The following is a 26,291-nucleotide window of genomic DNA, read 5'->3' on the forward strand; positions in this document are numbered from 1 at the left end:
CAATAGATTTAGGACAGAGCCTGATAATTTGCATCTCTAACAAGTTCTTTGGTGATACTGATGCTGCTGGCCTAAGGACTATACTTTAGTAGAGAAGCTCATCTTTACAACATATTTTCACTGCTCAGGAATGTTCCATCTTGTATGTGGTCATACAAGAAAACGTTATAATAATATGACAAATTGAAAACCATTTTCCAGGCTACCCTCAAGCAGTTTCTTTCTTCATTTTCCTGTCAACGTAGATCAATAAAGGGATAAGAACATGTAGAAAATTGAGTCTGGGCTACTCTTAAACTACCCACCAGCTGTTTACAAGCCGAAGCCAAGAGAAATTTGAACATGGGTTATACACTTGGAAATACAAAGAACTACTAATTTTTTTGGTATAATAGAACCATTTTTTTACATTTAAAATTGGTGTCTGAGCTTTGCTTAAAGTAATCCAAGGGGAAGGTAAAAGGGTGTGTGTTATAGATTTTAAAAAGGTCTAGCATGAGTTAATAACTGTTGAAGCTCAATGAATACATAGGGGTAACACTACACTTTTATTTCCTTTGATTATATTTGCAATTTTCTACAATATGAAGCTTTTTAAATGACAAAAATAACATAGTTAATAACAGAATACAGGAAATACCAAAGATTTTAGGGAGAACGAGTTAAATCAACCTGATTATGTGTTCCTTGAAATTCAGTCTTTTACTCACATTTCGAGCGTGAAGTTCACATTTAACAGAAATTCAGGCCATTTTATAAAATTCCAAAGTAGGGGCTGGCGTTGTGGTTCAGTGTGTTAAGCCAGGCTCCCATTTGAGTACCAGTTCAAGTCCTGGATGCTCCACTTCCCATCTTGCTCCCTGCTAATGTGCCTGGGAAGGCAACAGAAGATGGCCCAAATACTTGGGCCACTACCACTCACATGGGAGGCCTGGAGGGAGTTCCAGGCTTCTGGCTTCAGCCTGGCCCAGGCCCAGCCATTGCAGCCATTTAGGGAGTGAAGCAGTAGATGGAAGATCTCTCTCTCTCTCTCACTCTGTCTCTCCTTCTCTCTGTAAGTCTGCCCCTCAAATAAATGAGTGAATAAGTCCTTTATAAAAAAATTCCAAAGTCAAAATACATTAATACATATAGCCAAAATACATCACAAGAACATAAAAACAAAGTTGTACAGCAAAGATACCTTATAGATTTTCCTATCCATCATCAAAATTCACTTTTACATATATAAGAATACTTTTTGATTTTATTTATTTATTTGACAGGCAGAGTTACAGACAGTGAGAGAGAGACAGAGACAAAGGTTTTCCCTCTGCTGGTTCACTCCCCAAATGGAAAGCATTTTTAATAAATCCTCCGCTGCTTTCCCAGGCACATTAGCAGTGAGCTGGATAGGAAGTAGAGCAGCCAGGACTCGAACCAGTGACCACATGGGATGGCGACGCTGCAGGCCAGGGCTTTAACCCACTGAGCCACAGCGCCACCCCTTAAGAATACATTTTAAGTGAGTTAAAATGAAGGAAAGTCAAAGTTGCAAATTCTAACCTCAGCTCTCCAGTGTTTTTCTTTTTTTAATATCTAATTTATTTGAAAAGCAGAGATACAGAGAGGAGATAAAGAGAGAGAGAGAGATCTTCCATCTGCTGGTTCATTCCCCAAATGGCCACAATAGTCAGAACTGGGCCAGATCGAAGCCAGGAGCAAGGAGCTGCTTCTTTGTCTCCCACATGGGTGCAGGGGTCCCAAGTACTTGGGTCATCTTCCGTTGCTTTCCCAGGTGCATTAGCAGTGAGCTGGATTGGAAGTGGGGCAGCATGGACTTGAACCGGCGCCCATATGGGATATGGGTGCTGTAGGCAGAGGCTTAACCTTCTATGCCACAGTGGCAGCCTCATCGGTGTTTTTCTATATTAACTGTTTTTATGTTTTAAGATTTTATTTATTTGAGAAGTAGAGTTACAGAGAGAGGGAGAGACAGAGAGAAAGGTCTTCCATCTGCTGGTTCACTCCAAAAATGGCCGCAACAGTGGGAGCTGAGCTGATTCGAAGTTATGAGCCAGGAGCTGCTTCTGGGTCTCCCATGCAGGGGCTGGGGCCCAAGCACTTGAGCCATCTCCCTTTGCTTTCCCAGGCCATAAGCAGAGAGCTGGTTCAGAAGAGAAGCAGCCAGGACACGAACTGGCGCCCATATGGGATGCTGGCACCACAGGCAGAGGCTTAAGCTACTAAGCCACAGTGCTAGCCCCTCTGTGTTAACTCTTTTTTTTTTTTTTTTTGACAGGCAGAGTGGACAGTGAGAGAGAGAGAGAGAGACAGAGAGAAAGGTCTTCCTTTGCCGTTGGTTCACCCTCCAATGGCTGCCGCGGCCGGCGCGCTTGCGGCCGGCGCACCGCGCTGATCCGATGGCAGGAGCCAGGAGCCAGGTGCTTTTCCTGGTCTCCCATGGGGTGCAGGGCCCAAGCACCTGGGCCATCCTCCACTGCACTCCCTGGCCACAGCAGAGGGCTGGCCTGGAAGAGGGGCAACCGGGACAGAATCTGGCGCCCCAACCGGGACTAGAACCCGGTGTGCCAGCGCCGCTAGGCGGAGGATTAGCCTAGTGAGCCGCGGCGCCGGCTCTGTGTTAACTCTTGCAAGTCACATTGAAGATCAAGGTTTGCTTTCTGATTTACATTATAGAAATTTGGAGAATTAAAATTTCTTTCAGAATTCTGAGGAAATAACAAGTAGGTCTCATTAAACACTATTAAACTCCATATGCAAACATTTTATACAGATCGGCTGTTATGGGGGACATTACAAGAGAACTCACAGAGGACTGTCTGTCACAGGTTTCACATGGATGTCCTTAGAAAGCCACAACAACCAATTCTGCAGTAGCTCTTTCAGGCTCTCAATAATACTACACTGAGGGAGAAAAAACAAAAAACATGTATTATTAAGATGTTCAAGACAGTTATCCACTCCTACAACAGAAACAAATTAGAAATAAGGAAATAATTAAATAAGTTACAGTACCATAAACTAGGGTGTCACTGGAAAAATATTATGAAGGCTGTGAAAACATGAAATTGTTATGCAATGTTAATTTTGTATTGATTTTTAAATTTATGCCCATCACATTTGTAATTATATAGAAAATGATAAATCAATAAGACAAAATTTGAAAAATACTCCAAAACAAAAATAATAAAGTTACAGTGGATTTATGAGGCTTTTTCCATGCAAAATTTTTCAGCAAAAAAGATTTCATTACTGACAGGCTCAACAGATCATCCAGAAACCAAAAGCACTGAAATGTGAAAATAATGAATTTTTAAAATACTGGAGACTGGCATTGTAGTACAACAGGTAAAACCACCACCTGTGATGTTGGCATCCCTTATGGGTACCGATTCATGTCCCAGCTGCCCCACTCCCAATCTAGCTCCTTGTTAATGGCCTGAGGAAAGCAGGGGAAGATGGCTCAAGTCTTTGTGTCCCTGCTCCATGGGAGATCCAGATGAGGCTACTTGCTCCTGGCTTCAGCCTGGCCCAGCCCTGGCCTTTGCAGTCATTTGGGGAGTGAAATAGCAGATGGAAGACCTCTTGGTCTCTCCCTTCCTGTCTGCAACACTACTTTTCAAATAAATCTTTTTTAAAAATACTGTTCATTTATTGGACTAAGCTGAGTGATCAAGCCATATGATAAGAAGGCGATAATTAGTTACAATAGGTTTCAGAAATAATTGAGCTTTTAGCAAATTCTACTTCTCACATTCCTGTTATCCTCAGTCACCTCCTAAAATGTAAGCCCCTTAGGTCACCTGTCTTGTGTTCTATACCTCCCTGTGCCCCTTGTCCTCTTTCCTTGATCTCATCCTTCTCAAATCTCCCAACTGCAGTATCCAGAACCTCTTTTCCATGATAAACCACACCTACCTGGTCATATTCTATAAGGAATGCTTTCTCTGTCTCCTTACCCTAATGGTATCCTGGTCCTCTCCACCACACAACCACAAGAGTGTTTCCACTGAATATATTTCCATACCCCACTTCAATACTGGAGGTAAGCATTACCCTAGCTCTCCACTGCTAGTTGGGAATAGAATATAAGCCCTCTTGTTTGATAAAATAATCAGAAATGAATCCTACTTTAAGAAGGGAATCAGATTTAATTAAAAACATACAAAGAAATCAAATTCCAGAATAAACAATTCATAAGTTTTAAATTGCATGCCTTTCTGAGTGGTGTGATAACATTCTGAGTGTGAGTGGTGTGACGACATCCTGCACCTTCCTAGGACTTTATTCATTCCTTTGTCCAGTATATCCATGCTGCAAATTCTACCTGCCATTTAGTCATTTAGTAGCCACATTTGTTACCAGATGGATTGTTCTGGTGTCCCGGTGTCCACGTTCCAGTAACCCTTATTTCACTTAATAATGGCCCCAAAGTGCAAGAGTAAACAGTAATGCTAGAAATTTGGATATGTCAAAGAGAAGACATAGAGTGTTTCCTTAAGTGAGAAAGTGACAGTTCTTGACTTAATTTAAAACAAACAAACAAAAAAAACCTGTGTGCTGAGCTTGCTAAGATCTACTGTCAGTAAGATATTTTGAGAGGGACTAGCACTGTGGCATAGTAGGTTAAGTCTCTGCCTGCAGCACCAGCATCCTATATGGGCACCAGTTCAAGTCCTGGCTGCCCCACTTCTGATCCAGCTCCCTACTGATGGCCTGGGCAAGCAGTAAAAGATGGGTCAAGTGCTTGGGCCCCTGCACCTGCATGGAGACCAGAAGAAGCTCCTGGCCCCTGGCTTTGGATTGACCCAGCCCTAGGTGTTACAGCCATTTGGGGACTGAACCAGCAGATGGAAGACCTCTCTCTCTAGAACTCTGCCTCTCAAGTAAATAAGTAAATCTTAAAAAAAAAATGACCCCAAGTGCTTGGGCCCCTGCACCCACACAGGAGATCCAGAAGAAGCCCCTAGGCTCCTGGCTTCGGTTGGCCCAGCTCTGGCTGTTGAAGCAATTTGAGGAGTGAACCAACAGATGGAAGACCTCTCTCTCTCTCTCTCTCTCCTTCTATCTGTAACTCTGCCGTTCATAATAAATAAATAAATAAATAAGCAAATAAATAAATCTTTTTTTAAGAAAATATATTTTGAGAAAGACCACAAGTAACTTTTATTACAGTATATTGTTTAAATTATTCTATCATTAGCTAATGTTAATCTCTTACTGTGCCTAATTTATAAATTACATTTCATCATAGGTATAAAAAAAGCAGAGTTCAGTATTATCTGCAGTTTCAGGCTCCACTTAGAGTGTTGAAATGTATCCCTTGTGGATAAGTGACGGGCTACTGTAATGTCATCTGGATTTGTTAGGCTAAGATAAAAGACCCTCATTTCAGATTTCATTGTGACACATTCAGTTTTTCTCATGAGTTTGACTATCCCTTGGTTCTCTGAATACAACATAAAATCTATCTTCAACATTATTTCCAAACAATCATGTATAAAAACACTTTCTCCCTTGAAGACCATACTATCCAACTAAATTACCCTTTACTTTTCTTCTCAAACATCTGTCTTTCAGCTCACACATTCCTCATTCACCCACATTTACTGAGGACCTTAGCAACCTCTGCCTTTTGCCCTGCCATCAACACCTCCAAATGTCAGTGTCTATGAAGATGGTCCATCTGACACTTGAGCTTCACAGCTCTAAGACCTCAAATCAGATAACTCATTACCTTCACTTCACCTTAGTTATCTACTCCCACAGCCACACACTAAGTTCTGTCACAACCTGAATTGAACCACTACCAAGATCTACTTGCATCCCTTCCTTGTTCTAACTTCCTGTTCTTTGAGCTTTCTCATACCCTCAACTCCAACTACAGTTACTAGTACTCTTCAATGTCAAAGAGATTCAATTCCTTCATTAACCTCCACTTGCAGGCTTATCAGCCTTCTCCTGCCCTCTCTTCTCTATCTAGACTGGACCACACTACTGATCATCTTCCACTCTTTGCTCCATTCGCTCAACAAAATCCAAACTGATTTATCTTATAACTTGTTTTCTCTTCCCCCATATTTAAATAGAAGAAAAACACCCATCTATGTAGATTGGTGCCACTCCAAATTTATGAACTCCATTTTCAGCTGAGCCTTTAATGAAGCTCAATAATCTTTTCAGTTGTCTTCAACCAGCACTCTCTCCCTAAGCACCTAACACTCTACTGAAGCCTTCTACTTAATTCTATCTTGTATAACGTATGTCCTATTTTAAGCAATTCGACTTTTTTAGGAAAAAAAATTTCTTGCCCTTTCTTCCAACTGTTCTTTCTTTCTATCTATCTATCTATCTATCTATCTATCTATCTATCTCTACCTATCCCCATTTCCTTCCCTTAGTCTTAGGTAAGTGGCATCTCCTAAACCCTCACCATCCATACAAGCAAATCCTTCTACTTAGTCTTAATACAATACCCTCATTTTTCTTCCGGAATCTTATATCATCAATTATACCTCACCTTTCCTCTAATTCCAACCTTTCCATCTTTTCCAACTGGCTCCTTTCACTCTGTCTATAAACACTCAGTTTTCTCTCATTCCAGGGGTGGGGGAATTCCCTTGATTCAAAAACCTGTTATAGCTGTTTCTCTACCTCTTTTTTAGCCAAACTTCTAATCTTTTTAAATTTTAATTTATTTTCATTTTGAATGGCAGAGTGACAAGGTGACAAAGAGAGATCTTCAACCCCCTGGTTCACTCCCAAAATGATTGCAACAGCCAGGGCGGGGCCAGACCAGGCCAAAGCCAGGAATTAGGAACTCCATCTGGATCTCCCACATGGGTGGCTGGGACCCAAGTACTTAATTCATCAACTGCTGCCTCCCAGGATACACATTAACAGGAAGCTGGAATCAGAAGCAGAAATGAGATTCAAACCCAGATACTCCGATATGGGATGTGGGTGTACTAAGCAGCATCTTAAAACTGCTGCTCCAAATTTTCACTCCTAGACAAACTTTCTGAATGGTAATATATACTTACTGTCTTGATTTCTTCACTTTTCATTTACTCCTTAACTCTCTCAACAATTTGGCTTCTACCTCCACACTCCATTGAAACTACTCACAAAGGTACCTAAAACCTCCATCTTGCTAATTCCAAACTAAATTCTTTCATCCTTATCTTTCTGAACCATCCTGGGATAGTTGGTAACCTTAAGGCATTCGGATATGGCTGAAGAGCCCAGGAGACTATTTTAGGCATGGAAAGCCAAGACACCCTGGGGGAAAAAAAAAAAAAAGAAGACCTAAATGGAAGATCTCTGCGAGTGAGATCCCAGTGGAAAGAACGGGGCCAATCAAAGAAGGAGGTACCTTTCTCTGAAGGGAGGAGAGAACTTCCACTTTGACTACGACCCTGTCGGAATAAGATCGAAGTCGGCGAACTCAAAAGGCTTCCATAGCCTTGGCAACTCATGACTAAAGCCTAGGGAGATTACTGACGCCATAAACAAGAGTGTCAAATTGTTAAGTCAACAACAGGAGTCACTGTGTACTTACTTCTCATGTGGGATCTGTCCTTAATGTGTTGTCCAATGTGAAGTAATGCTATAACTAGTACTGAAACAGTACTTTACACTTTGTGTTTCTGTGTGGGTGCAAACTGATGAAATCTTTACTTAATATATACTGAATTGATCTTCTGTATATAAAGATAATTGAAAATGAATCTTGATGTGAATGGAATGGGAGAGGGAGTGGGAGATGGGAGGGGTACAGGTGGGAGGGAAATTATGGGGGGGGGAAGCCATTGAAATCCATTAACTGTACTTTGAAAATTTATATTTACTAAATAAAAAATTAAAAAAAACATTATTAATTAAATCCTTCTTCATATCCTGCGTTCCCTTTGTTTCCTCTACATTATTATCCTCCTGGTTCTTTTCATATTTCTGACAATTCCTTCCTAAGGTTCTTTTACATTCTCTCCCATTTCAGCCAGCCTGAGAAATAAATACTGAGTATCCCCCTGAGCACTATCCTTGGCTCACCATCTAGTTTCTCTTCTTCCTTCCTCCCTGTCAAATATAAATACATGTATTTATGTATAAATGTATATATGTACATTAGTTGAATCATAAGAAACTGCTAATCATCAACTATTTTTTACCTACAAAAATGGCAATTTCCTATGGCCCAACGAAATGTTTATAGATAAAAAACACTTTAAATTGGTGGAATAAGAGAACAAATACAGAAATAACACATGGCCGGCGCCACGGCTCACTAGGCTAATCCTCTGCCTTGTGGCGCCAGCACACCGGGTTCTAGTCCTGGTCGGGGCGCCGGATTCTGTCCCGGTTGCCCCTCTTCCAGGCCACCTCTCTGCTGTGGCCCGGAAAGGCAGTGAAGGATGGCCCAAGTACTTGGGCCCTGCACCCCATGGGAGACCAGGATAAGTACCTGGCTCCTGCCATCAGATCAGCGTGGTGTGCCGGCCACAGCGCGCCGGCCGCGGCGGCCATTGGAGGGTAAACCAACGGCAAAAGGAAGACCTTTCTCTCTGTCTCTCTCTCTCACTGTCCACTCTGTCAAAAAATAAAAAATAAAAAAAAAAGTCTTAAAAAAATAAGTCTTTAAAAAAAAAAAGAAATAACACAAAGGTTGAGAGAGAGTAACAAAAAAAAAACTACAAAATGAAGTCCCTGAAAATTTATTAGCTGGAAGAACTGGTATACTTTGTCATGTGAATAATGATACTGGTCAAGTAGCAGAGGTTCTAAGTATTACAAATAAATCTCAAATCCAAGTTAACATGATAATAAAGTGCCATTTAATTATGACACTAATCACCAGGAAAACTTCTTCTTCTGCAAATGTGGCCAATACTAAGTGATTTAAAGTGAAAAGATGTTGAGATGCCCATATCACATCTCAGAGCCCAGGCTAGAGTCCCAGCAGCTCCACTGTCGATCCAGCTCCCAGCTAATGTGCCTGGGCAAACAGCAGAAGATGGCCCAAGTACTTGTACTCCTGTCATTCATACGAGAAACCGAGATAGAGTTCCAGGTTCCTGGCTTTGGCCTGGACCAGCCTCAGCCGTTGTGGCCATTTGGGGAGTGAGCCAGTTGATGGAAAATATCTCTATCTCTGTCTCACCACCTTTCAATTCAATAAATCTTATTTTCAAAAGTGAAAAAAAGCTATAAAAGAAACATTACTTATATTGTCACTCTTTTGGAATAGGAAAAACCATTCTAGAAGAAATTCATTCAAGGAGAACTCCTGGAAGCCACAATGGTCTTTTTTTAATCAAGTAAGATTAGAACAATCAGATTTACAGAAAATAACTATACTATAAATATACAATACAGCAAGTTTTGTTTGCTGTGGTTACTACTGTATTCTCAAGTGTCAAAATATATATCTAGAACATAGCAGAAGCCTCAATAAATATTTTTGGAATGAATAAGCCTATCTACCAAAATATAAATCACAACAAAGTCTGCTTAAGTATTTTCTAGGTTGTTTTTATTAATACACATTTGCCTCTTATTCATTCACTTTGTCATCTGTAATTAAGTAGAAATAGTTCAGGAAAACTATATACAACAAAATCTTAAAGATGTACAATTCTAGGCACTAACTCTGAATTAAGCAATGGAGATCTCAAATCCCAGGTCCAAGAGAATCCTGGTAGAAAACTATTGCTGTCATGTTTGGGATTGTGTACCACTGGCAATAGATATTCTTCGCAATAAATTCAAGCAAGAAATTCAAGCAAGATGAGTTTTTGGTTTTTTTTGGTTTTTTTTGTTTTTTTTTACCTTGAAATAAATGGTTGATGTAAAGAAAAGGTGTGCCAAATGGTCAAAGAGAAGTGGTTTCATCTCTAGGAATTAAAAAAAGAAAAAGATTATTCAAAATCCTTTTGACTCATATTATGCTGAATTAATTCCTCCAAATCTTTATGACACATACCAGAAAAGTTATTAAAAGGGATCCAGCTCACAAGCTGAAGGACCTGCGACCGACAACAGAAGCCATCCCAGAGAGGAAGGCTTTTATACAGGAATGCTTCACAGGAATAAAATCCTTCCTGTAACACAAAGGAAACCTTACATGGAACTCACCAGTCATGATTACTCCAACAACCAATTTATTTTGTGCTATATTTGTTTCTAGATTTTTTTTGTCATCAATATAATAAAATCAAAATAAAATTAGGTATTAGACTTCCTCATAGAAAGGATGCAATGATTAATATTTGGATACATTACCATCATTATTAATATAGTTTTCAAACACAAAACTTTATCAGTTGGAAAGAAGATAAAGTTACATAATATTTTTAAAGATACATGAAATTTGTTATTTTGGAGTATATGCAGTAACTTGAATAGTTAATAAAATATTTACAATGCTAGATAATAGGGTTGGTATTTCATTACAAGCCACAGAATAAAACTAATCTCTAGGCAGCATCATCTAGAGAGGTCACAGTTCCTAAGTCACTTATGTTTCCACCAGAGTGAGGATCAAGGTCGTCCCTTTGTTCCTTTGTCAAACTGGGCCTTATGTAGTGGCATGGATCAGGACTCTATCCTAGATCTTCTTTTCATGGCATGAACTCTCTGGGAAGTCTTGCACATCAAAGCTAGAACCACCACCTTTACCATGAGGAGTCTTAAATTTATATCTCTAGTCCAAATCTCATTCCTGAACTACACAGGCTCATTATCTTACTACCTACCAAATACGACCTCATAGATGTCCCAAAGGCATCTCTTAAATCAAGTGTGTCTTTCGAAGTCTGCTCCTCCTGTATTCCTTTTCTTAGTAAATGGCATCCATCCTCCCAACAGGAAATCCAAAAGTCAACCAAGTTCCCTCCCTTTATGCTCACTACCATCATCCATATCCAACCTTTCAATTAAAGTATCTCACATCAAATCCTTAAGATTTACTAGACAATCATTTATGCATATGAGGTACCAAGCTGAACATCTGTACATGAAGAAACCTTAAACATGGTTTTTGCCTGCTGGAAGCTCATAACATGTAAAAAAAAAAAACACCTGAGGTTGAACATGCATGATAGAGGTAAGCAGAGGGAGCATGGGACCACATAAAACAAGGAGCTAACTCAGACTGGAATGACAAGTAAAGCCTTTGTGATGGTATTGATACCAGAGTCACAGCTTCAAGTCCAATCAGGGTTACCCAGGCCAACCAGAAGATATCAGACACTCAAAAATTGTTCACTATAAGAACATAAGTAGGGGCTGGCACTGTGACGCAGTAGGTGAAAGCCCCAGCCTGCAGTGCTGGCATCCCATATGAGTGCTGGGTTCAAGTCCCAGCAGCTCCACTTCCCATCCAGCTCTGTGCCAATGTGCCTGGGAAAGCAGCGGAGAATGACCCAAGTCCTTGGGCCCTTGCACCCACGTGGGAGTCCCGGAGAGGCTCAGTTCTGGCTGTTTCAGCCATTTTGGGGAGTGAATCAGTGGATGGAAGATATCTCTCTCTGTATCTCTGCCTCTCTCTGTAACTGTCTTTCAAATAAATAAAATAAATCAATAAAAAAAGAACATAAGTAGTGACCCTATGAGATTTTACTGTACTAGATAATTCAATGAATTGAATGCATTCAATTACATTTTCAGTTTATTCTCTTAAATTACAGAACTTTCCCTTTTATTTGCATGATTTTACATATTTAATTTTCAAATTCAACAGTGTAAAGATTAAAAAAAAAGTAAGTCCGACTTGTTTGTGTTTGTAAAGAGTTTCAAAGTGAACAAATATTTTTTTTTTTACAAAAGATATCAGGTATTAAAGAAAGGAAGTAGAATCTTACATGTAAGAAGGACTCTGCCCTGATGATCGTGTCCAGAAAGCTGGCAAACTCTTTTCCATTTTCATAATTATTCACTTTGTACCAAACGCATTCTAGAGCAGAAATTAAATATAAGCACTTTGTTATAAAGTATAAAATAGGGGTCAGTGTTGTGGCACAGCAGGTTAAGCTGCACCTGCAACACTGTCATCCCATATAGCAGCACCAGTTGGAATTCTGGTCATTCCTCTTCAATCCAGCTCCTGATAATGCAGCTGGGAAAGCAGTAGAAGATGGCCCAAGTACGTGGATCCCTGCCACTCATGTGGGAGACCCGGATGGAGTTCTCGGTTCCTGGCTTCCACCTGGCTCAGTCTCAGCTTTGTGCCATTTGGGGACTGAACCAGCAGATGACAGATCTCTTTTTCTCTCTCTCTCTCTCTCTCTGTCACTCTTTCAAATAAATGAATCTTTTTTGAAAACTAAAATATAAAACAAAAACAAAAACCATAAAGAAAATGGGGCCGGCATTGTGGCACAGCAGGTAAAGCTGCTGCCTGTGACACTTGCATTTTAGCTGGGCATTGGTTTGAGTCCCCACTGCTCCACTTCTGATCCAGCTCCCTGCTGTTGGCCTGGGAAAAGAAGTGGAAGATGGCCCAAGTGCTTAAACTCCTGCCATTCACATGAGAGAAGCTCCCGGCTTCAGCCTGGCCCAGCCCTGGTTGTTGCAGTCATCTGGGGAGTGAACCAGTGGATGAAGAATCAATCTCTCTTTCTCTCTCCTCCCTCCTCCCACTTGTGTGTGTGTGTCCCTTTCTGTATCTCAGACTTTTAAATAAAATAAATCTTTAAAATAAACACAAGATGTTTATAAACATAAAAATAAAAACCACAAGGGGCTGGAACCGTGGCACAGTAAGTTAATCTTCTGCCTATGGCACCAGCAACCCATATGAGTGCAGGTTCTAGTCCTGGCTGCTCCTCTTCCAATCCACTCTCTGCTGTGGCCTGGGAAAGCAGTAGAAGATGGCTCAAGACCTTGGGCCCCTGCGCCCACATGGGAAACCGGGAAGAATCTCCTGGCTCCTGGCTTTGGATCGGCGCAGCTCTGGCCATTGTGGCCATTTGGAGAGTGAACCAATGCACGGAAGACCTTTCTCTCTGTCTCTCCCTTTCCCTGTCTGTAACCCTACCTCTCAAATAAATAAATAAAATCTTTAAAATGAAATAAAATAATGAAATGCATGGGAATAAAGAGTCTTTAAAAAATAAAATAGGCCGGTGCCGCGGCTCAATAGGCTAATCCTCCGCCTTGCGGCGCCGGCACACCAGGTTCTAGTCCCGGTTGGGGCGCTGGATTCTGTCCTGGTTGCCCCTCTTCCAGGCCAGCTCTCTGCTGTGGCCAGGGAAGGCAGCGGAGGATGGCCCAAGTACTTGGTCCCTGCACCCCATGGGAGACCAGGAGAAGCACCTGGCTCCTGCCTTCGGATCAGCGCGGTACGCCGGCCAGGTACGCCGGCCGCGGCGGCCATTGGAGGGTGAACCAATGGCAAAGGAAGACCTTTCTCTCTGTCTCTCTCTCACTGTCCACTCTGCCTGTTAAAAAAAATAAATTAATTAATAAAATAAAATAAAAACAAAAACCATAATTCTTACCTTCTTGTAATGTTTGACTCAACCAGTGATAGAGTCTCAAAAGGACAGACTCATCTCGGATACAGTTAATATAGTGAAGAAGCAGAGAGTTGTTTAGCACTGAGCCCATCTGAGAAGGCAGCTGCAAAGAACAAACAAGTGGTCAAACAGTAACTATGAGTAAATGAAAAGTGGGTCAACAAAACAAGGACATCATCATATAGGAAACATATAATAAAAATAAAGGTCATGAAGATCAGCAGAAAATGCAAATGAGCACGTGGTCCAGTCACATACCTCTAAGCAATGGATGTTCTCTAAAAGTTGAGGGAACCTCTGAAGCTGTTCTAGTGGCAACGACCCACTGCTACTGAGATACTCAGAAAGATTCATCTCTTTTTTCCCACATTCTGTAGTGTGGCTACTGGAATTTAACACTGGTATAATGGAGTGAGAATTCCACTTCTAAAGGAGAAATATAAAACAATGTATCCATGGATGAAACAGACTACAAACTATAAACATAAAAACAGTTGTTATGGTGTTTCAATGAAAGGAGTCTAAATGTAGTTTAGAACCACGGACGATTAAAACATACTTAAATATCTACAGTCTCCCCCAATATCTGAATAGTTATTGTCGGGATTTAATACAATAAGGCCACAGAAGTCATTCGGGGCTTTAGATACTTACTCTTTTTAGAGGACGGATGTTAGCTGGACCTAACATCAGTTTTCGAGGTTCTGGACAAAGTCCTTGGTTTCTTTGCCTCACAGCAAGCAGAGCAGTCTTCCACAGATTCTCTGAGTTCTTAAAATAGATCTATACGTTTGGATGGGAAGTTCAAAAGAGTAGTTACTGGTAAGTTGCAGCAACATAGAATCTAGTACTCTGTAACTGAAGCATATTAAAATAAAATCTTTGGCACCCCTACAAATCCAATTAAAGATTTTTCTTTCTGATCAGGAATCAATTAAATGAATCAGATGGGATCAACACAAAGTGTCAATCCCTAAAACAACTTCCCCAAAACTGTGCCACATACTAGCTCTTAAAACAGAAGGCTATAATCACTTCAGTCCAAATCTGTAAATTAACTTTATCCAAAATACATATTTCAATCTCAATACTTCTCTGTCTTTAATATCTTACCTTCTTCCTTACAGGCAAAGAGACAGATATCAAAGTAGGAACAAAGAACTTATACACTGACAACAAAGCCTGAAGATGAGGCTGCATTCCCTGAAATAAAATAAAGAGTTTTCAATTTTCAATTTTGTGGCCAATAACAACTGAAGAAACAAATATCAAGAAGAAAAACAAATAATAAACTGAAACTAATATATATTCAGACTCTATTTTCACTATGAAATATAGTTAGAGAAGACCAAGGAGTACATATCCATATATTTAAATCAACCATCATAAAATAACTTTCGCCAACCTGTGATCTTCTCTTTTATGACCTTTTGCCCTGTATTAATTCTTACTTGTATTCTCTCTCTTCTTCACTTTCATTTTATCTTCTTTTCTGTCCATATCTGCTTTTTACTAGTCATACTTTTTATAAGAACTCAAGTTTACTCATCCTCAGTTTAGACACCAAGGAGGTAGGAACAAAAGGTGAGCCAAGAAAACAGATCAAAGGTAATATTAACATAATTATCACAATTCCCGGAATATTAAGTAGGACATCTCACAATTCGCATGCTGTAGTCAAGCACCTGGATATAACCAGAACAACTTAACCAAAACACTAAGTTCACAATGAAAAAGGTAATTATTGCAGCAGGCATTGTGGCACAGTGGGTTAAGCTGTGCCCACGACGTCAGCATCCCATACTAGGACAACAGTTCAAGTCCCAGCTGCTCTGCTTCTGATCCAGATCCCTATTAATACACCTGGGAAGACAGCAGAAGATGACCCAAGTGCTTAGGTCCCTGCCATCCATGTGGGAAACTAGGATGGAGGTCTTGGCTTCTGGCTTCAGCCTGGCCCAGATCAGGCTGCTGCAGCCATTTGGGGAATAAACCTGCAGACGGAAGATATTTCTCACTCTCTGTCACCCTGCCTTTCAAATAAATAGAAAAAATATTTTGTAGAAATAATGAAATCTTGTATTCAAAGTCTGGGTTTAAAATTTTTAGATAATCATCACCTAAGTCATTTTCATTTACTCCTGTTTTTTTTAAAAAAAAATTCTTTATTTGAAAGGCAGAATTACAGAGAGGCAGAGAGAGAGAGAGAGAGAGAGAGAGAGAGATCTTCCATCTGCTGGTTTACTCCCCAAATAGCTGCAACAGCCAGAGCTGGGCTGATCCAAAGCCAGGAGCCAGGAGCTTCTTCCAGGTCTCCCACGCAGGTGCAGGGGCCCAAAGACTTGGGCCATCTTCTATTACTTTCCCAGGCGCATTAGCAGGGAACTGGATCAGAAGTGGAGCAGTTAAGACTCGAACTGGTGCCCATAAGGGATGCTGGCACTGTAGGTGGTGGCTTTACACATGCCACCACAGCACTGGCCCCAATTAAGTCCTTTTATTTAACTTGAATATACAGTGTATTTCAATAACTACAAATCAGCACGCTCTTATATTATGGTAAGAATTTTCTGCTGAAAGGTTTTACTGTGAGCCTACGCTGTGGCATAGCGGGTAAAACCGCCGTCTGCAATGCAGGCATCCCATATGGGCACCAGTTCTAGTCCCAGCTGCTCTACTTGCAATCCAGCTCTCTGCTATGGCCTGGGAAAGCAGTGCAAGATGGCCAAGTCCTTGGACCCCTGCACCCATGCGGGAGACCCGGAAGAAGCTCCTGGCTCCTGGCTTCCGATCGGCCCAGCTCCAGCCATTGCAGCCAACTGGGAGGTGAACCAGCAGATGGAAGACCTCTCTCTCTCTGCCTCTCCTTCTCTCTCTGTATAACTCTATAACTTTCAAATAAATAAATAAATCTTTAAAAAAAAGTTTTACTGTAATATAAGATAACTTACAACTTTCTACAATTTCTATTAACATAAAATAAAATGCAATTTGGACCAAAAAAAGCACTACCATTACTATTCTCAGAGACTATGAAAAGATATGTTACCTACAAATCTAAATTATGAGGTTATAAAACAAGAACAATCATTGAATTGTTACTAGAAGAAATCTCCCATGGAGAAGCACAAATGTGTTATGTGTTTGTGTTTTGAATTCAATGTGAATGACTTTAGACAGACCATGATGGCTTCAGTTAGGCCTGGGCACTACTGTTTCAAACTGTTTTATACCCAAAGCTTCACAGACTCCTGTTATTTGGCAGGTACAGTAGAAATAACAACGCAAAAGAGTTGTAAGGACAAGAGATAAAGGTCAAAGAACATATGGAATTTTAAATATCCAGAAGAGAACATCTTGACATGCTTTTGTAGATCCCATTCACAAAAAACAACTATAAACTCACTTCTGACTTTGAAGTACTCCCTAACATTCCAGCCATCCCAACTCAGTTCCCTAACAAGTGTTTGCTGTTTGACATCTACATGCTGTTCTCTCTAGCAGCAATGCCTTGCTCCTTCTTTACTTACCTAAATCCTATTTATCCCTTAAATTTTCTTTCAACCATCACCACTCCTCCTTTGCTGCTTTTTTTACTTTGTTGACTGAGCTCTTCAGAATGTGAGTTCCTTTTAGATAATGACTCATTTGACTCTTTTTGTATCCCCAAAGCCTAGACCACAGAACAATGGCCAGTCTTTGGTCTTTTAGGTACTCACCATTTTTGCCTGAAGATCAAGCAGTTTTCTCACACGAAATGGCTTAACTACAAAAGGTGAAGAGAAAAGGTTTTATATATTTGATTCAGAATAAAGAGAAACCGGTAATACCTACCCAGCACGTAGCTCATGTAGTTTCTTCTGACAATACACCAAGAATAGAAATATCCTGTTCAGTTAAGTCATTAAGCCGATGCTTTTAGATAAAAATACTAAAAAGTAATTTCCACAAAATGAGGCCTGTCATAACTAACACTAATAGCTACTTTAACTTTATAAAGGCCAATACAGATGCTAATTATGCAGAGTGAATTAATACAACTGGAATGAAAATACTCACCATTCTCTTTTTTGGTAAGTAAATATAACAAATGGCAGACATAAGGGCACTGTTAAAATACAAAAAAAAAATTTGTAAAGAAATGACAATACATCTTGAACAAAACAGCAACACATTTTCTTCAAATGTCAATCTCACCTGGTAAGTAAAAAGGCTTAAGGACTTCCTTGAACAATAGTTTTATAAAACTTCTCTTTTCTGTACTACATAGTGGTTTTTTATAACTATAACAACAGTTTTAACTGGCACCCCATTAGGTAATTTTTTAAAAACAATATACTTATTTGAAAGGCAGAGTTACAAAGAAAGAGAGGGAGATAGACACACACAGCAGCAGGGGAGAGGGAGGGAATATCTTCTATCTGCTGGTTCACTTCTCAAATGGCAGCAATAGCCAAGGTTGGACAGGCCAAAGCCAGAAGCCTGGAACACCATCCAGGTATTCCGTGAGAGTTGCAGGGGCCCAATTACTTGAGTCATCTTCTATTGTCTTCCCAGGTGCATTAACTGGAAGCTGGATTACAAGCAGAGCAGCTAAGACTTTGAACTGGCACTCATATGGGATGCTGGCAACACAGGAGGCAGCTTAACCCATTACATCACAACACCAGCCAAAAGGTCATTTTCAGGTAATGTAAAAACACCACTGACAACTTGAAAAACAGTAAAGACTTACCCATGATCCTTCTACCTAATAAAGACATATACTCTGTTCATTATTAATCCATATTTATTAAGATACAAACTAATTTTCCACTTAAAAGGACATTCCATGTTTTTTAGTCTTCAAAGTTATTTTTCAATGATGCTTCATATTCCAGTGAGTAGACATACTGTAATTTGACTAACAGCTTAGTCCTTAGTTTTGCAAATAATAGGCACTCAGAAATTTGTTAATTAAAGTACAGGTGCTTAGCCTCACAGGGCACCTTTGTCCTGGCTCCAGCTCCTGACTCTAACTTCCTGCTAGAGGAGAAACTAAAGCCAACAAACAGGCAATAGACTCGAGATTTAAGACCAATCAGCTTTCAGAGCTCTTGCTGGCAACCACTATGCCAATACTACTATGAAGTACTGAAATTAGTAAGTACCTGGGGCAACTTTATGGCCCAGCAGTTAAGATTTTGCTAAGGACACTCACGTCTCACACTGGATTGCTTCAATCAACACCTGTTTCCGGCTTCTTGCTACTGCAGACTCTGGGAGGCAGGGGTAATGACTCAAGTGACCGCATTCCTGCCACCCCTTGCTAATTTTCTTCTCAGCTCCACGCTCGGACCCTGGCTCAATCCTGGCCATTGTGAGCACCTGGGGAGTGAACCAGCACATGGGAGCACTCTGTCTCTAATAAAGAAATAACTTTTTAAAAATGACTGAATGGTGGGTCTAGCGCTGTGGTGTAGTGGGCTAAGCCTCCGCCTGTGGCACCAAAATCTCATATGGGCACTGGTTCAAGACCTGGCTGCTCCACTTCCGATCCAGCTCTCTGCCATAGCCTGGGAAAGCAGCAGAAGATCGCCCAAGTCCTTGGGCCCCTGCACCCAAGTGAGAGACCTGGAAGAAGCTCCCGGCTACTGGATCCTGGCTTCAGATTGGCCAAGTTCCAGCCACTGCAGCCATTTGGAGAGTGAACCAGTGGATAGAAGACCTTTCTGCCTCTCAAGTAGATAAATAAATCTTTATTAAAAAAAGGGGGGGGCATAGGAGCTGGTGTTTTGGTGCAGTGAGCTAAGCTGCTACCTGCAACACCAGCATCCCATACCAGAGCTCAGGTTCAAGTCCTGCCTGCTCCACATCCAATCCAGCTTCTTGCTGTGCATCTGGGAAAGCAGTGGAAGATGGTCCAAGTACTTGGGCCCCTTCCTCCCATGTGGGAGACCTGGAAGAAGCTCCTGGCTCCTGGCTTTGGATCAGCCCAGCTCCAGCCACTGCAGCCACTTGAGGAGTGAACCAGTGGATGGAAGACCTTTCTCTCTGTCTCTCCCTCTCTCTGTAACTCTACTTCTCAAATAGTCTTTAAAACTCCAGCCAATTGGCCGGCGCCATGGCTCACTAGGCTAATCCTCTGCCTTGTGGCGCCAGCACACCGGGTTCTAGTCCCGGTCGGGGCGCCGCATTCTGTCCCGGTTGCCCCTCTTCCAGGCCAGCTCTGCTGTGGCCAGGGAGTGCAGTGGAGGATGGCCCAAGTGCTTGGGCCCTGTACCCCATGGGAGTCCAGGAGGAAGCACCTGGCTCCTGGCTTCAGATCAGCGCAGCACACCAGCCGTAGTGGCCATTTGGGGGGTGAACCAGTGGAAGGAAGACCTTTCTCTCTGTCTCTCTAACTCTGCCTGTCTTAAAAAAAAAAAAAAAGAAAGAAAAACATTTTCCAGATACCCAAGTTTGAATAACCATAGTTTGTATGTCATTCTTTCAAAAAAAAAAGAAAAAGAAAAGCAGCTTCACAACTCAAGCACACAAGTGCTTTTCCTCAGAATCACTGCACTTTAGTATGTAGAATGGCTTTGTTTGTACTTCCCATTTCATCACACAAATACTAAAGACATGTATCAAGGGTTGAGATTTAGTAAAGGTAATGGATTAATTTTTACTCTTTCACTTAGGACATTCTTAAATGAAATTAGCATTTTGAACTTTTTACTACAATAAAAAATACAACCACCACTGTTTGGTGCTATTGCCTTAATTTGTGCTGAAGTACCAGCAGTTTTATCCAACATACATTAGCACCATCAGTGCCAATGTTAACACAAAGAAAATAGCAAACAATATCTTAGTATTATTATGAAAATAATTGTGACCTTTTGACTTCCTAAAAGAGTGGCATAGAGCTGCAGGGGTCCATAGACTTCTAGTCTAGAGCTTCATCATATTATACGTGAATTATCTTGTCAGTCTCCTAGTCTTCCTGTCTAGCCTCTCTCCTAATCTATACTGTTTGGCACTACTAAATAGCATCCTAGCATCCTACAAAACTCCTTTCAACATATTTTGCCCAAAATTTCTAAATGAAGTTCAAATTCCGAAGCATCACATTGAAAGACTTCTACAATCAACCCCTCACCCAACTCTTTCAGCCTTAGTGCTTACCACCACCCAACACTAACTCCAATTAAGTTAGATCCATCTATTTAAGGTCTCCTCAGACTCATGTTACACCTCTCACACCTGTGCTTGAGATAGCCCCCTCACATAGATCATTTTCTCTCACCAAATCCCAAATCCTATTCAATACTGAAGGCTCGGCTCCAAGCCCACACACTTCAAGATGCTTTTTCTAATCACTCTGATTAACAGTGTTCTCTTCCTTCCTGGAAATACACCAGCAATTATTATTCACACACTATCACATACTGCCTTTGACAATTTAACTCTCAATGTATTATTCAACTTTATGTGCTTTAATTCTACAACTAGATTTTAAGTTCCTGGAGTACACAAACTCCGTGCTAAACTTTGAAGCTTCTACAGTGCCTAGTACAATGCAATGAGCATACAGAAATACCAATTAAAAAAAAAACATAATCAATGGGCAGGGGGAAGAAGTGGCATTATGGTAGAACAGGTTAGGCCACAGCTTGAAGTGCCTGCATCCCATATCATAGCACCAGTTCAAGTCTTGGCTGCTCTGCTTCTGTTCCAACTCCATGATAATGTGCCAGGGAAAGCAGCAGAAGATGGCCACAAGTACTTGGGCCCCTGCCACCCATGCAGGAGACCCAGCTGGAGTTCCTGGATCCAGCCTGGACCACCCCGAGCCATTGTGGCCATTTGAGGAGTGACCTAGAATGATTTCTCTATCTCCCCACTTCTGTCACTCTGCCTTTCAAATAAATAAATAAATCTTTTTTAAATGCAATCAGGGGCTGGCAATGTGGGGTAGCAGGTTAAGCCAATGCCTGCAATGCTGGCATGCCATACAGGTGCCAGTTCAATTCCCAGCTGGTCCACTTCTGATCCAGCTCCCTTATAATGAACCTTGGAAACAACAGAAGATGCCCCATGTCCTTGGGGCCCTGCACCTATGTGGGAGATCCGAAAGCAGCTCCTAGTTCCTGGCTTCAGCCTGGACCAGCCCCAGTCATTGCAGCCATTTGGGAACTAAACCAGTAAAGGGAAGATTTCTGTCTCTCCTTCTCTCTCTGTAACTCTTTCAAATAAATAATCTTTTTAAAAAAGATACAGTCAATGGATGATTTTCCCAAAGGCAAGAGGATCTCAGTTACATGAGTGATTCACACAGTCTGTGAACTACTGATGGTCCTTGAAAGTCTTCCAGGTGGACAGCAAATTGATTTCTTAGAGTTATTAATGTTTTTAATGGAGATGATTATGTTATTTAATCAAACCCAGTCCACTGGCAACTCAGGAGATGTAATCCTCTCCTCCTCATTAATTCTGATGAGGTTTCTGCAGTGTTAATCAAGAAAATGTAGAGTAAGTGACCCCAAGGACCCTGTTGAAGTGGTTTAAATGTGAAAAAATGGCAACCACTGCTCCAGATCAGCAAAGAGACTCCAAGGTGGAGTCAACTCTATCTGTAACATGTTTATGTCCTTAAGAGAAGATGTAAAGCAAATATAGTAAAAATTTTACATTACCTAATCTGAGAGATGAACACAAGGGTTTTTATTATATTCCTTATACTTGCCTATGTTAAAGTAAATAAGGAAAACACATTGTGTGGCACTTGGAAGCACTTATGGTATGTCAATATAAATGAATACACTATTTGACTGATGCTTGATGCTGTCCTATGTTTACTTACCAGCACATCATCTTGCAATGAAGCAAAAAAGAAGCCATAGAGCAAGTTAATTTGCTCCTTATGATCAATGAAGTCAAACATTGCAATCAGCCAACGATAAAAAAGTACCTATCCAGAGACAAAATGTTTATCTTTAGAGAAACAGAACTGGTACAGAAGAGCTTAATTCCCCCCTCAGGGCTGTTTTAGAAGCTTCTAGCACAAAGTAGGATAATAGATTTCTCAGTAAAAATTTCTGTTTGAACAGAGTCCTTGCATCAAGCTATATCGTTCCAAAACTACAGGCTTTGCACAAAAGGCCACTGCCATTACTCCATAAGTGGCTCTTCCTTGCCAGCCCTTAAGTGGTTCTGAAGGACTTATCATCAAAGTGTTTAAAAAGATTACCTTGGTGCTACCAGAACACTTGCCAACACAAAGCCAGGAGACTGCCTTAACCACAGAATCTTCTGATATTAGAGTTGCTGGAATCAGGCACTTCAAAATCCGTGTGTTTACCGCATTCCCTGGACAGTAGACAAACTCTAAATTAAAATACAGCTTATTGCCGGCGCCGCGGCTCACTAGGCTAATCCTCCGCCTTGCGGCGCCAGCACACCGGGTTCTAGTTTCGGTCAGGGTGCCGGATTCTGTCCTGGTTGCCCCTCTTCCAGGCCAGCTCTCTGCTGTGGCCAGGGAGTGCAGTGGAGGATGGCCCAAGTCCTTGGGCCCTGCACCCCATGGAAGACCAGGAGAAGCACCTGGCTCCTGCCATCGGATCAGCGTGGTGCGCCGGCCGCGCCGGCCATTGGAGGGTGAACCAATGGCAAAGGAAGACCTTTCTCTCTGTCTCTCTCACTGTCTACTCTGCCTGTCAAAAAAAAAAAGATTTATTTATTTATTTGAAATGCAGAGTTATAGAGAAGCAGAGGCAGAGAGAGAGAGAGAAAGAGGTCTTCCATCCTCTGGCTCACTCCCCAAATAGCTGCAACAGCCAGAGCTACACCAATCCAAAATCAGGAGCCTGCAGCTTCTTCTGGGACTGCCCTGCAGGTGCAGGGGCCCAAGGACTCAGGTCATCTTCCACTGTTTTTCCAGGCCAACGAAGAGAGCTGGATTGGAAGTGTGGATTGGACTCGAATTGGTGCCCATATGGGATACTGGGATATTGGCACTGCAGGCAGCAGCTTTACTTGCTACACCACAGCACTAGCCCTTCTCACTTTATGTTTAAGGCAATAAAAACCAACACCATAATATTCAGTATCTCCTATCATTACAAAGCATTGCTCAAGACAAAATTATATATTTAACTTCTAATATAAACTCTAGAGCAAATTATTTGATCCAAATATTTCTATTTTTCAAAGGGGAAATGAATATAGGGTTTCTTTTTCAGGTGATGAAAACGCTCAGGAAATAGATAGTGGTGATTATGGTACAACTCTGTGACTATGCCCCAAAACACTGCATTTTTAAAAAAACAATTTTTTTAAACTTTTTGACAGGCAGAGTTAGACAGTGAGAGAGAGATACAAAGAGAGAGTTACAGAAAGAGAGACAGAGAGAAAGGTCTTCCTTCCGTTGGTTCACTTCCCTAATGGCCACATGGCCGGTGTTGCACCGATCCAAAGCCAGGAGCCAGATGCTTCCTCCTGGTCTCCCATGCGGGTGCAGGGCCCAAGCACTTGGGCCATCCTCCACTGCCTTCCTGGGCCAGAGAGCTGGACTGGAAGAGGAGCAACCGAAACTAGCACCCAGCGCCCCAACTGGGACTAGAAACCAGGGTGCCGGCACCACAGGCGGAGGATTAGCCAAGTGAGCCATGGCGCCGGCCAAAAACGAATTTTATGGTATGTGAATTATATCTCAAAGTCTTTCAATCACAGTGAAACTTCAAAGAGTTTTTGTATTACTTTCTTAATAGCACAATAGATTCTGATTTAAAGATACTAATAGACACTGTGCATGAGCAGCTACATTTAATAATAAATATATTTGTATCCTCAACTCTCTCAAAAAGGACAGGATGGCAGCATGGAAGATATCCTTGGAATTAGCTGACATTAACAACATTCTACACTAGTCTAACCTTTCCATTTTGTTCTCTGGCCTCCACAGCATTCTCCCTTCTGGTAATTAAAGTAATGTTTCGGATACTGGCTTTCTATTTACCCTATACCAACTTCTGTGCATGAAAGCTTCAGGAATCATTACTGCACCAGCCTCTACCCCATTAATCTGTACAGAAGCAAGCAAGCAGTAATGGCAGGTAACGAATCACAATAAAGTCTCTACTTTCTAATCTAGGCTTTTTGTTTCTTTTTTCTCTCCCACTCCTATACACTAAACCCTTTCAGAGTTTAAAACAGTCTCACTGGGGTCAGCGTTGTGGTGTAAAGGTTAAGCCTCTGCCTGAGAAGCCAGCATCACATATGGGCAGCAATTCAAGGCCCGGCTGCTCCATTTCCAATCCAGCTCCCTGCTGGTGTGCCTAGGAAAACAGGGAAAGATGGTCCAAGTGCTTGGGCCCTACACCCATGTGGAAGACCTGGAAGAAGCTCCTAACTCCTGGTTTCAGCCTGGCCCAGCCCCGACCATGGCAGCCATTTGGGCAGTGAACCAGTGGACTGAAGGCCTCTCTTTCTCCTCCTCTCTCTGTAACTCTGCCTTGCAAGTAAATAAAAAATAAATCTTTGGGAAAAAAAAGTCTCACCACCAACACTTTACATATGTGCCAAATACAAAGGGACTATTCAATACTAACTCTATAGTAACTTCCTGGTGACTTTTTAAATAATTTCTTATTTTTTGAAGATTTATTTATTTGAAAGAGTTACAGAGAAGCAGAGGCAGAAAGAGAGAGAAAGAGGTCATCCATCCACTAATGGCCTGGGAAAGCAGCAGAGGATGGCCCAGGTCTCTGGGCCCCTGAACCCAGATGAGAGACTCAGACGAAGCTCCTGACTCCTGGTTTTTCCTGGCTCACCCAGAGCCAGAAGTTACAGCCATCTGGGGAGTAAAGCAATGGATGGAAGATCTCTCTCTCTCTCTCTGTCTCTCCTTTTCTCTCTCTGTAACCTTTCAAAAAACCCTTTTTTAAAATATTTATTTATTTGAAAGGCAGAGTAACAGACAGGCAGAGGCAGAGGCAGAGAGAGGTCTTCCATCCGTTGGTTTACTCCCCAGATGACCGCAATGGCCAGAGCTGTGCCGATCTGAAGCCAGGATCAGGAGCCTCTTCTGGGTCTCCTAGACAGGTGCAGGGGCCCAAGAACTTGGCCCATCCTCTATTGCTTTCCCAGGCCATAGTAGAGAGCTGGATCAGAAGGGAAGCAGCCAGGATTCAAACCAGTGTCCATATGGGATGCCGGCACTATAGGCAGCAGCTTTACCCACTACGCCACAACACCAGCCCCTCAAGTAAAATTTAAAAAAAAAAAAAAGATTTGAGTGACAAGTGGCTTAGAAGGTACAGGAAGCTGTATCTAAAGTATCCACATGGAGGGACCTGATGAGCAATAAGGTTTATCCGTCCCCACACAACTCTGGAAAGACTCACACTTGAAAGTGCAAGAAACTGGGCCAGCACCATGGCATAGTGTGTGAGGCCGCATCACAGCGCCGGCATCACATATGGGCACCAGTTCGAGTCCCAGCTGCTCCACTTCTAATCCAGCTCCCTGCTAATGCACCTGAGAAAGCAGTGGAAGATGGCCCAAGTCCTTGGGCCTCTGAACCCACAAGGGAGACCCAGATGAAGCTCCTGGCTCCTGGTTTTGGCCTTGCTCAGCCCCAGTTATCACAGCCATTTGGGGAGTGAAATAGAGGACAGAAGATCGCTCTCTCTCTGTCTCTCCTTTTCTCTCCATAATTCATTCAAATAAAAAAATAAATTTTACAAAATAAAGTGCAGGAAACTGTCAAAGACAGGGATAGGATAAGGCGCGTAGCAAAAATCAAGG

The 26,291-nt window shown here is 41.7% G+C and overlaps 1 protein-coding gene across 7 annotated transcripts in view; it reads right to left on the reverse strand.

Moving 5' to 3' along the window:
* CENPI (centromere protein I) overlaps positions 1-26,291 on the reverse strand; it is a 69,255-nt gene that overhangs the window by 37,158 nt on the left and 5,806 nt on the right. For all 7 annotated transcript variants that reach the window (XR_007912123.2, XM_008273131.4, XM_008273128.4 and 4 more), the window contains exons 4-15: positions 22,735-22,853; positions 22,348-22,455; positions 17,580-17,628; positions 17,240-17,286; positions 14,634-14,723; positions 14,175-14,303; positions 13,779-13,946; positions 13,503-13,623; positions 11,865-11,956; positions 9,986-10,103; positions 9,832-9,896; positions 2,813-2,907 (exon numbers count right to left, since the gene is read on the reverse strand). Coding sequence is in view for 6 of the 7 variants with exons in the window: in XM_008273131.4 (XP_008271353.3) it covers positions 2,813-2,907; positions 9,832-9,896; positions 9,986-10,103; positions 11,865-11,956; positions 13,503-13,623; positions 13,779-13,946; positions 14,175-14,303; positions 14,634-14,723; positions 17,240-17,286; positions 17,580-17,628; positions 22,348-22,455; positions 22,735-22,853 (1,201 nt within the window). In the remaining variant the exon portion in view is untranslated. The remainder of the gene's footprint in view (positions 1-2,812; positions 2,908-9,831; positions 9,897-9,985; positions 10,104-11,864; positions 11,957-13,502; positions 13,624-13,778; positions 13,947-14,174; positions 14,304-14,633; positions 14,724-17,239; positions 17,287-17,579; positions 17,629-22,347; positions 22,456-22,734; positions 22,854-26,291) is intronic.

Source organism: Oryctolagus cuniculus, chromosome X (genome assembly GCF_964237555.1).
Source record: "Oryctolagus cuniculus chromosome X, mOryCun1.1, whole genome shotgun sequence".
NCBI classification, from domain to species: Eukaryota; Metazoa; Chordata; class Mammalia; order Lagomorpha; family Leporidae; genus Oryctolagus; species Oryctolagus cuniculus.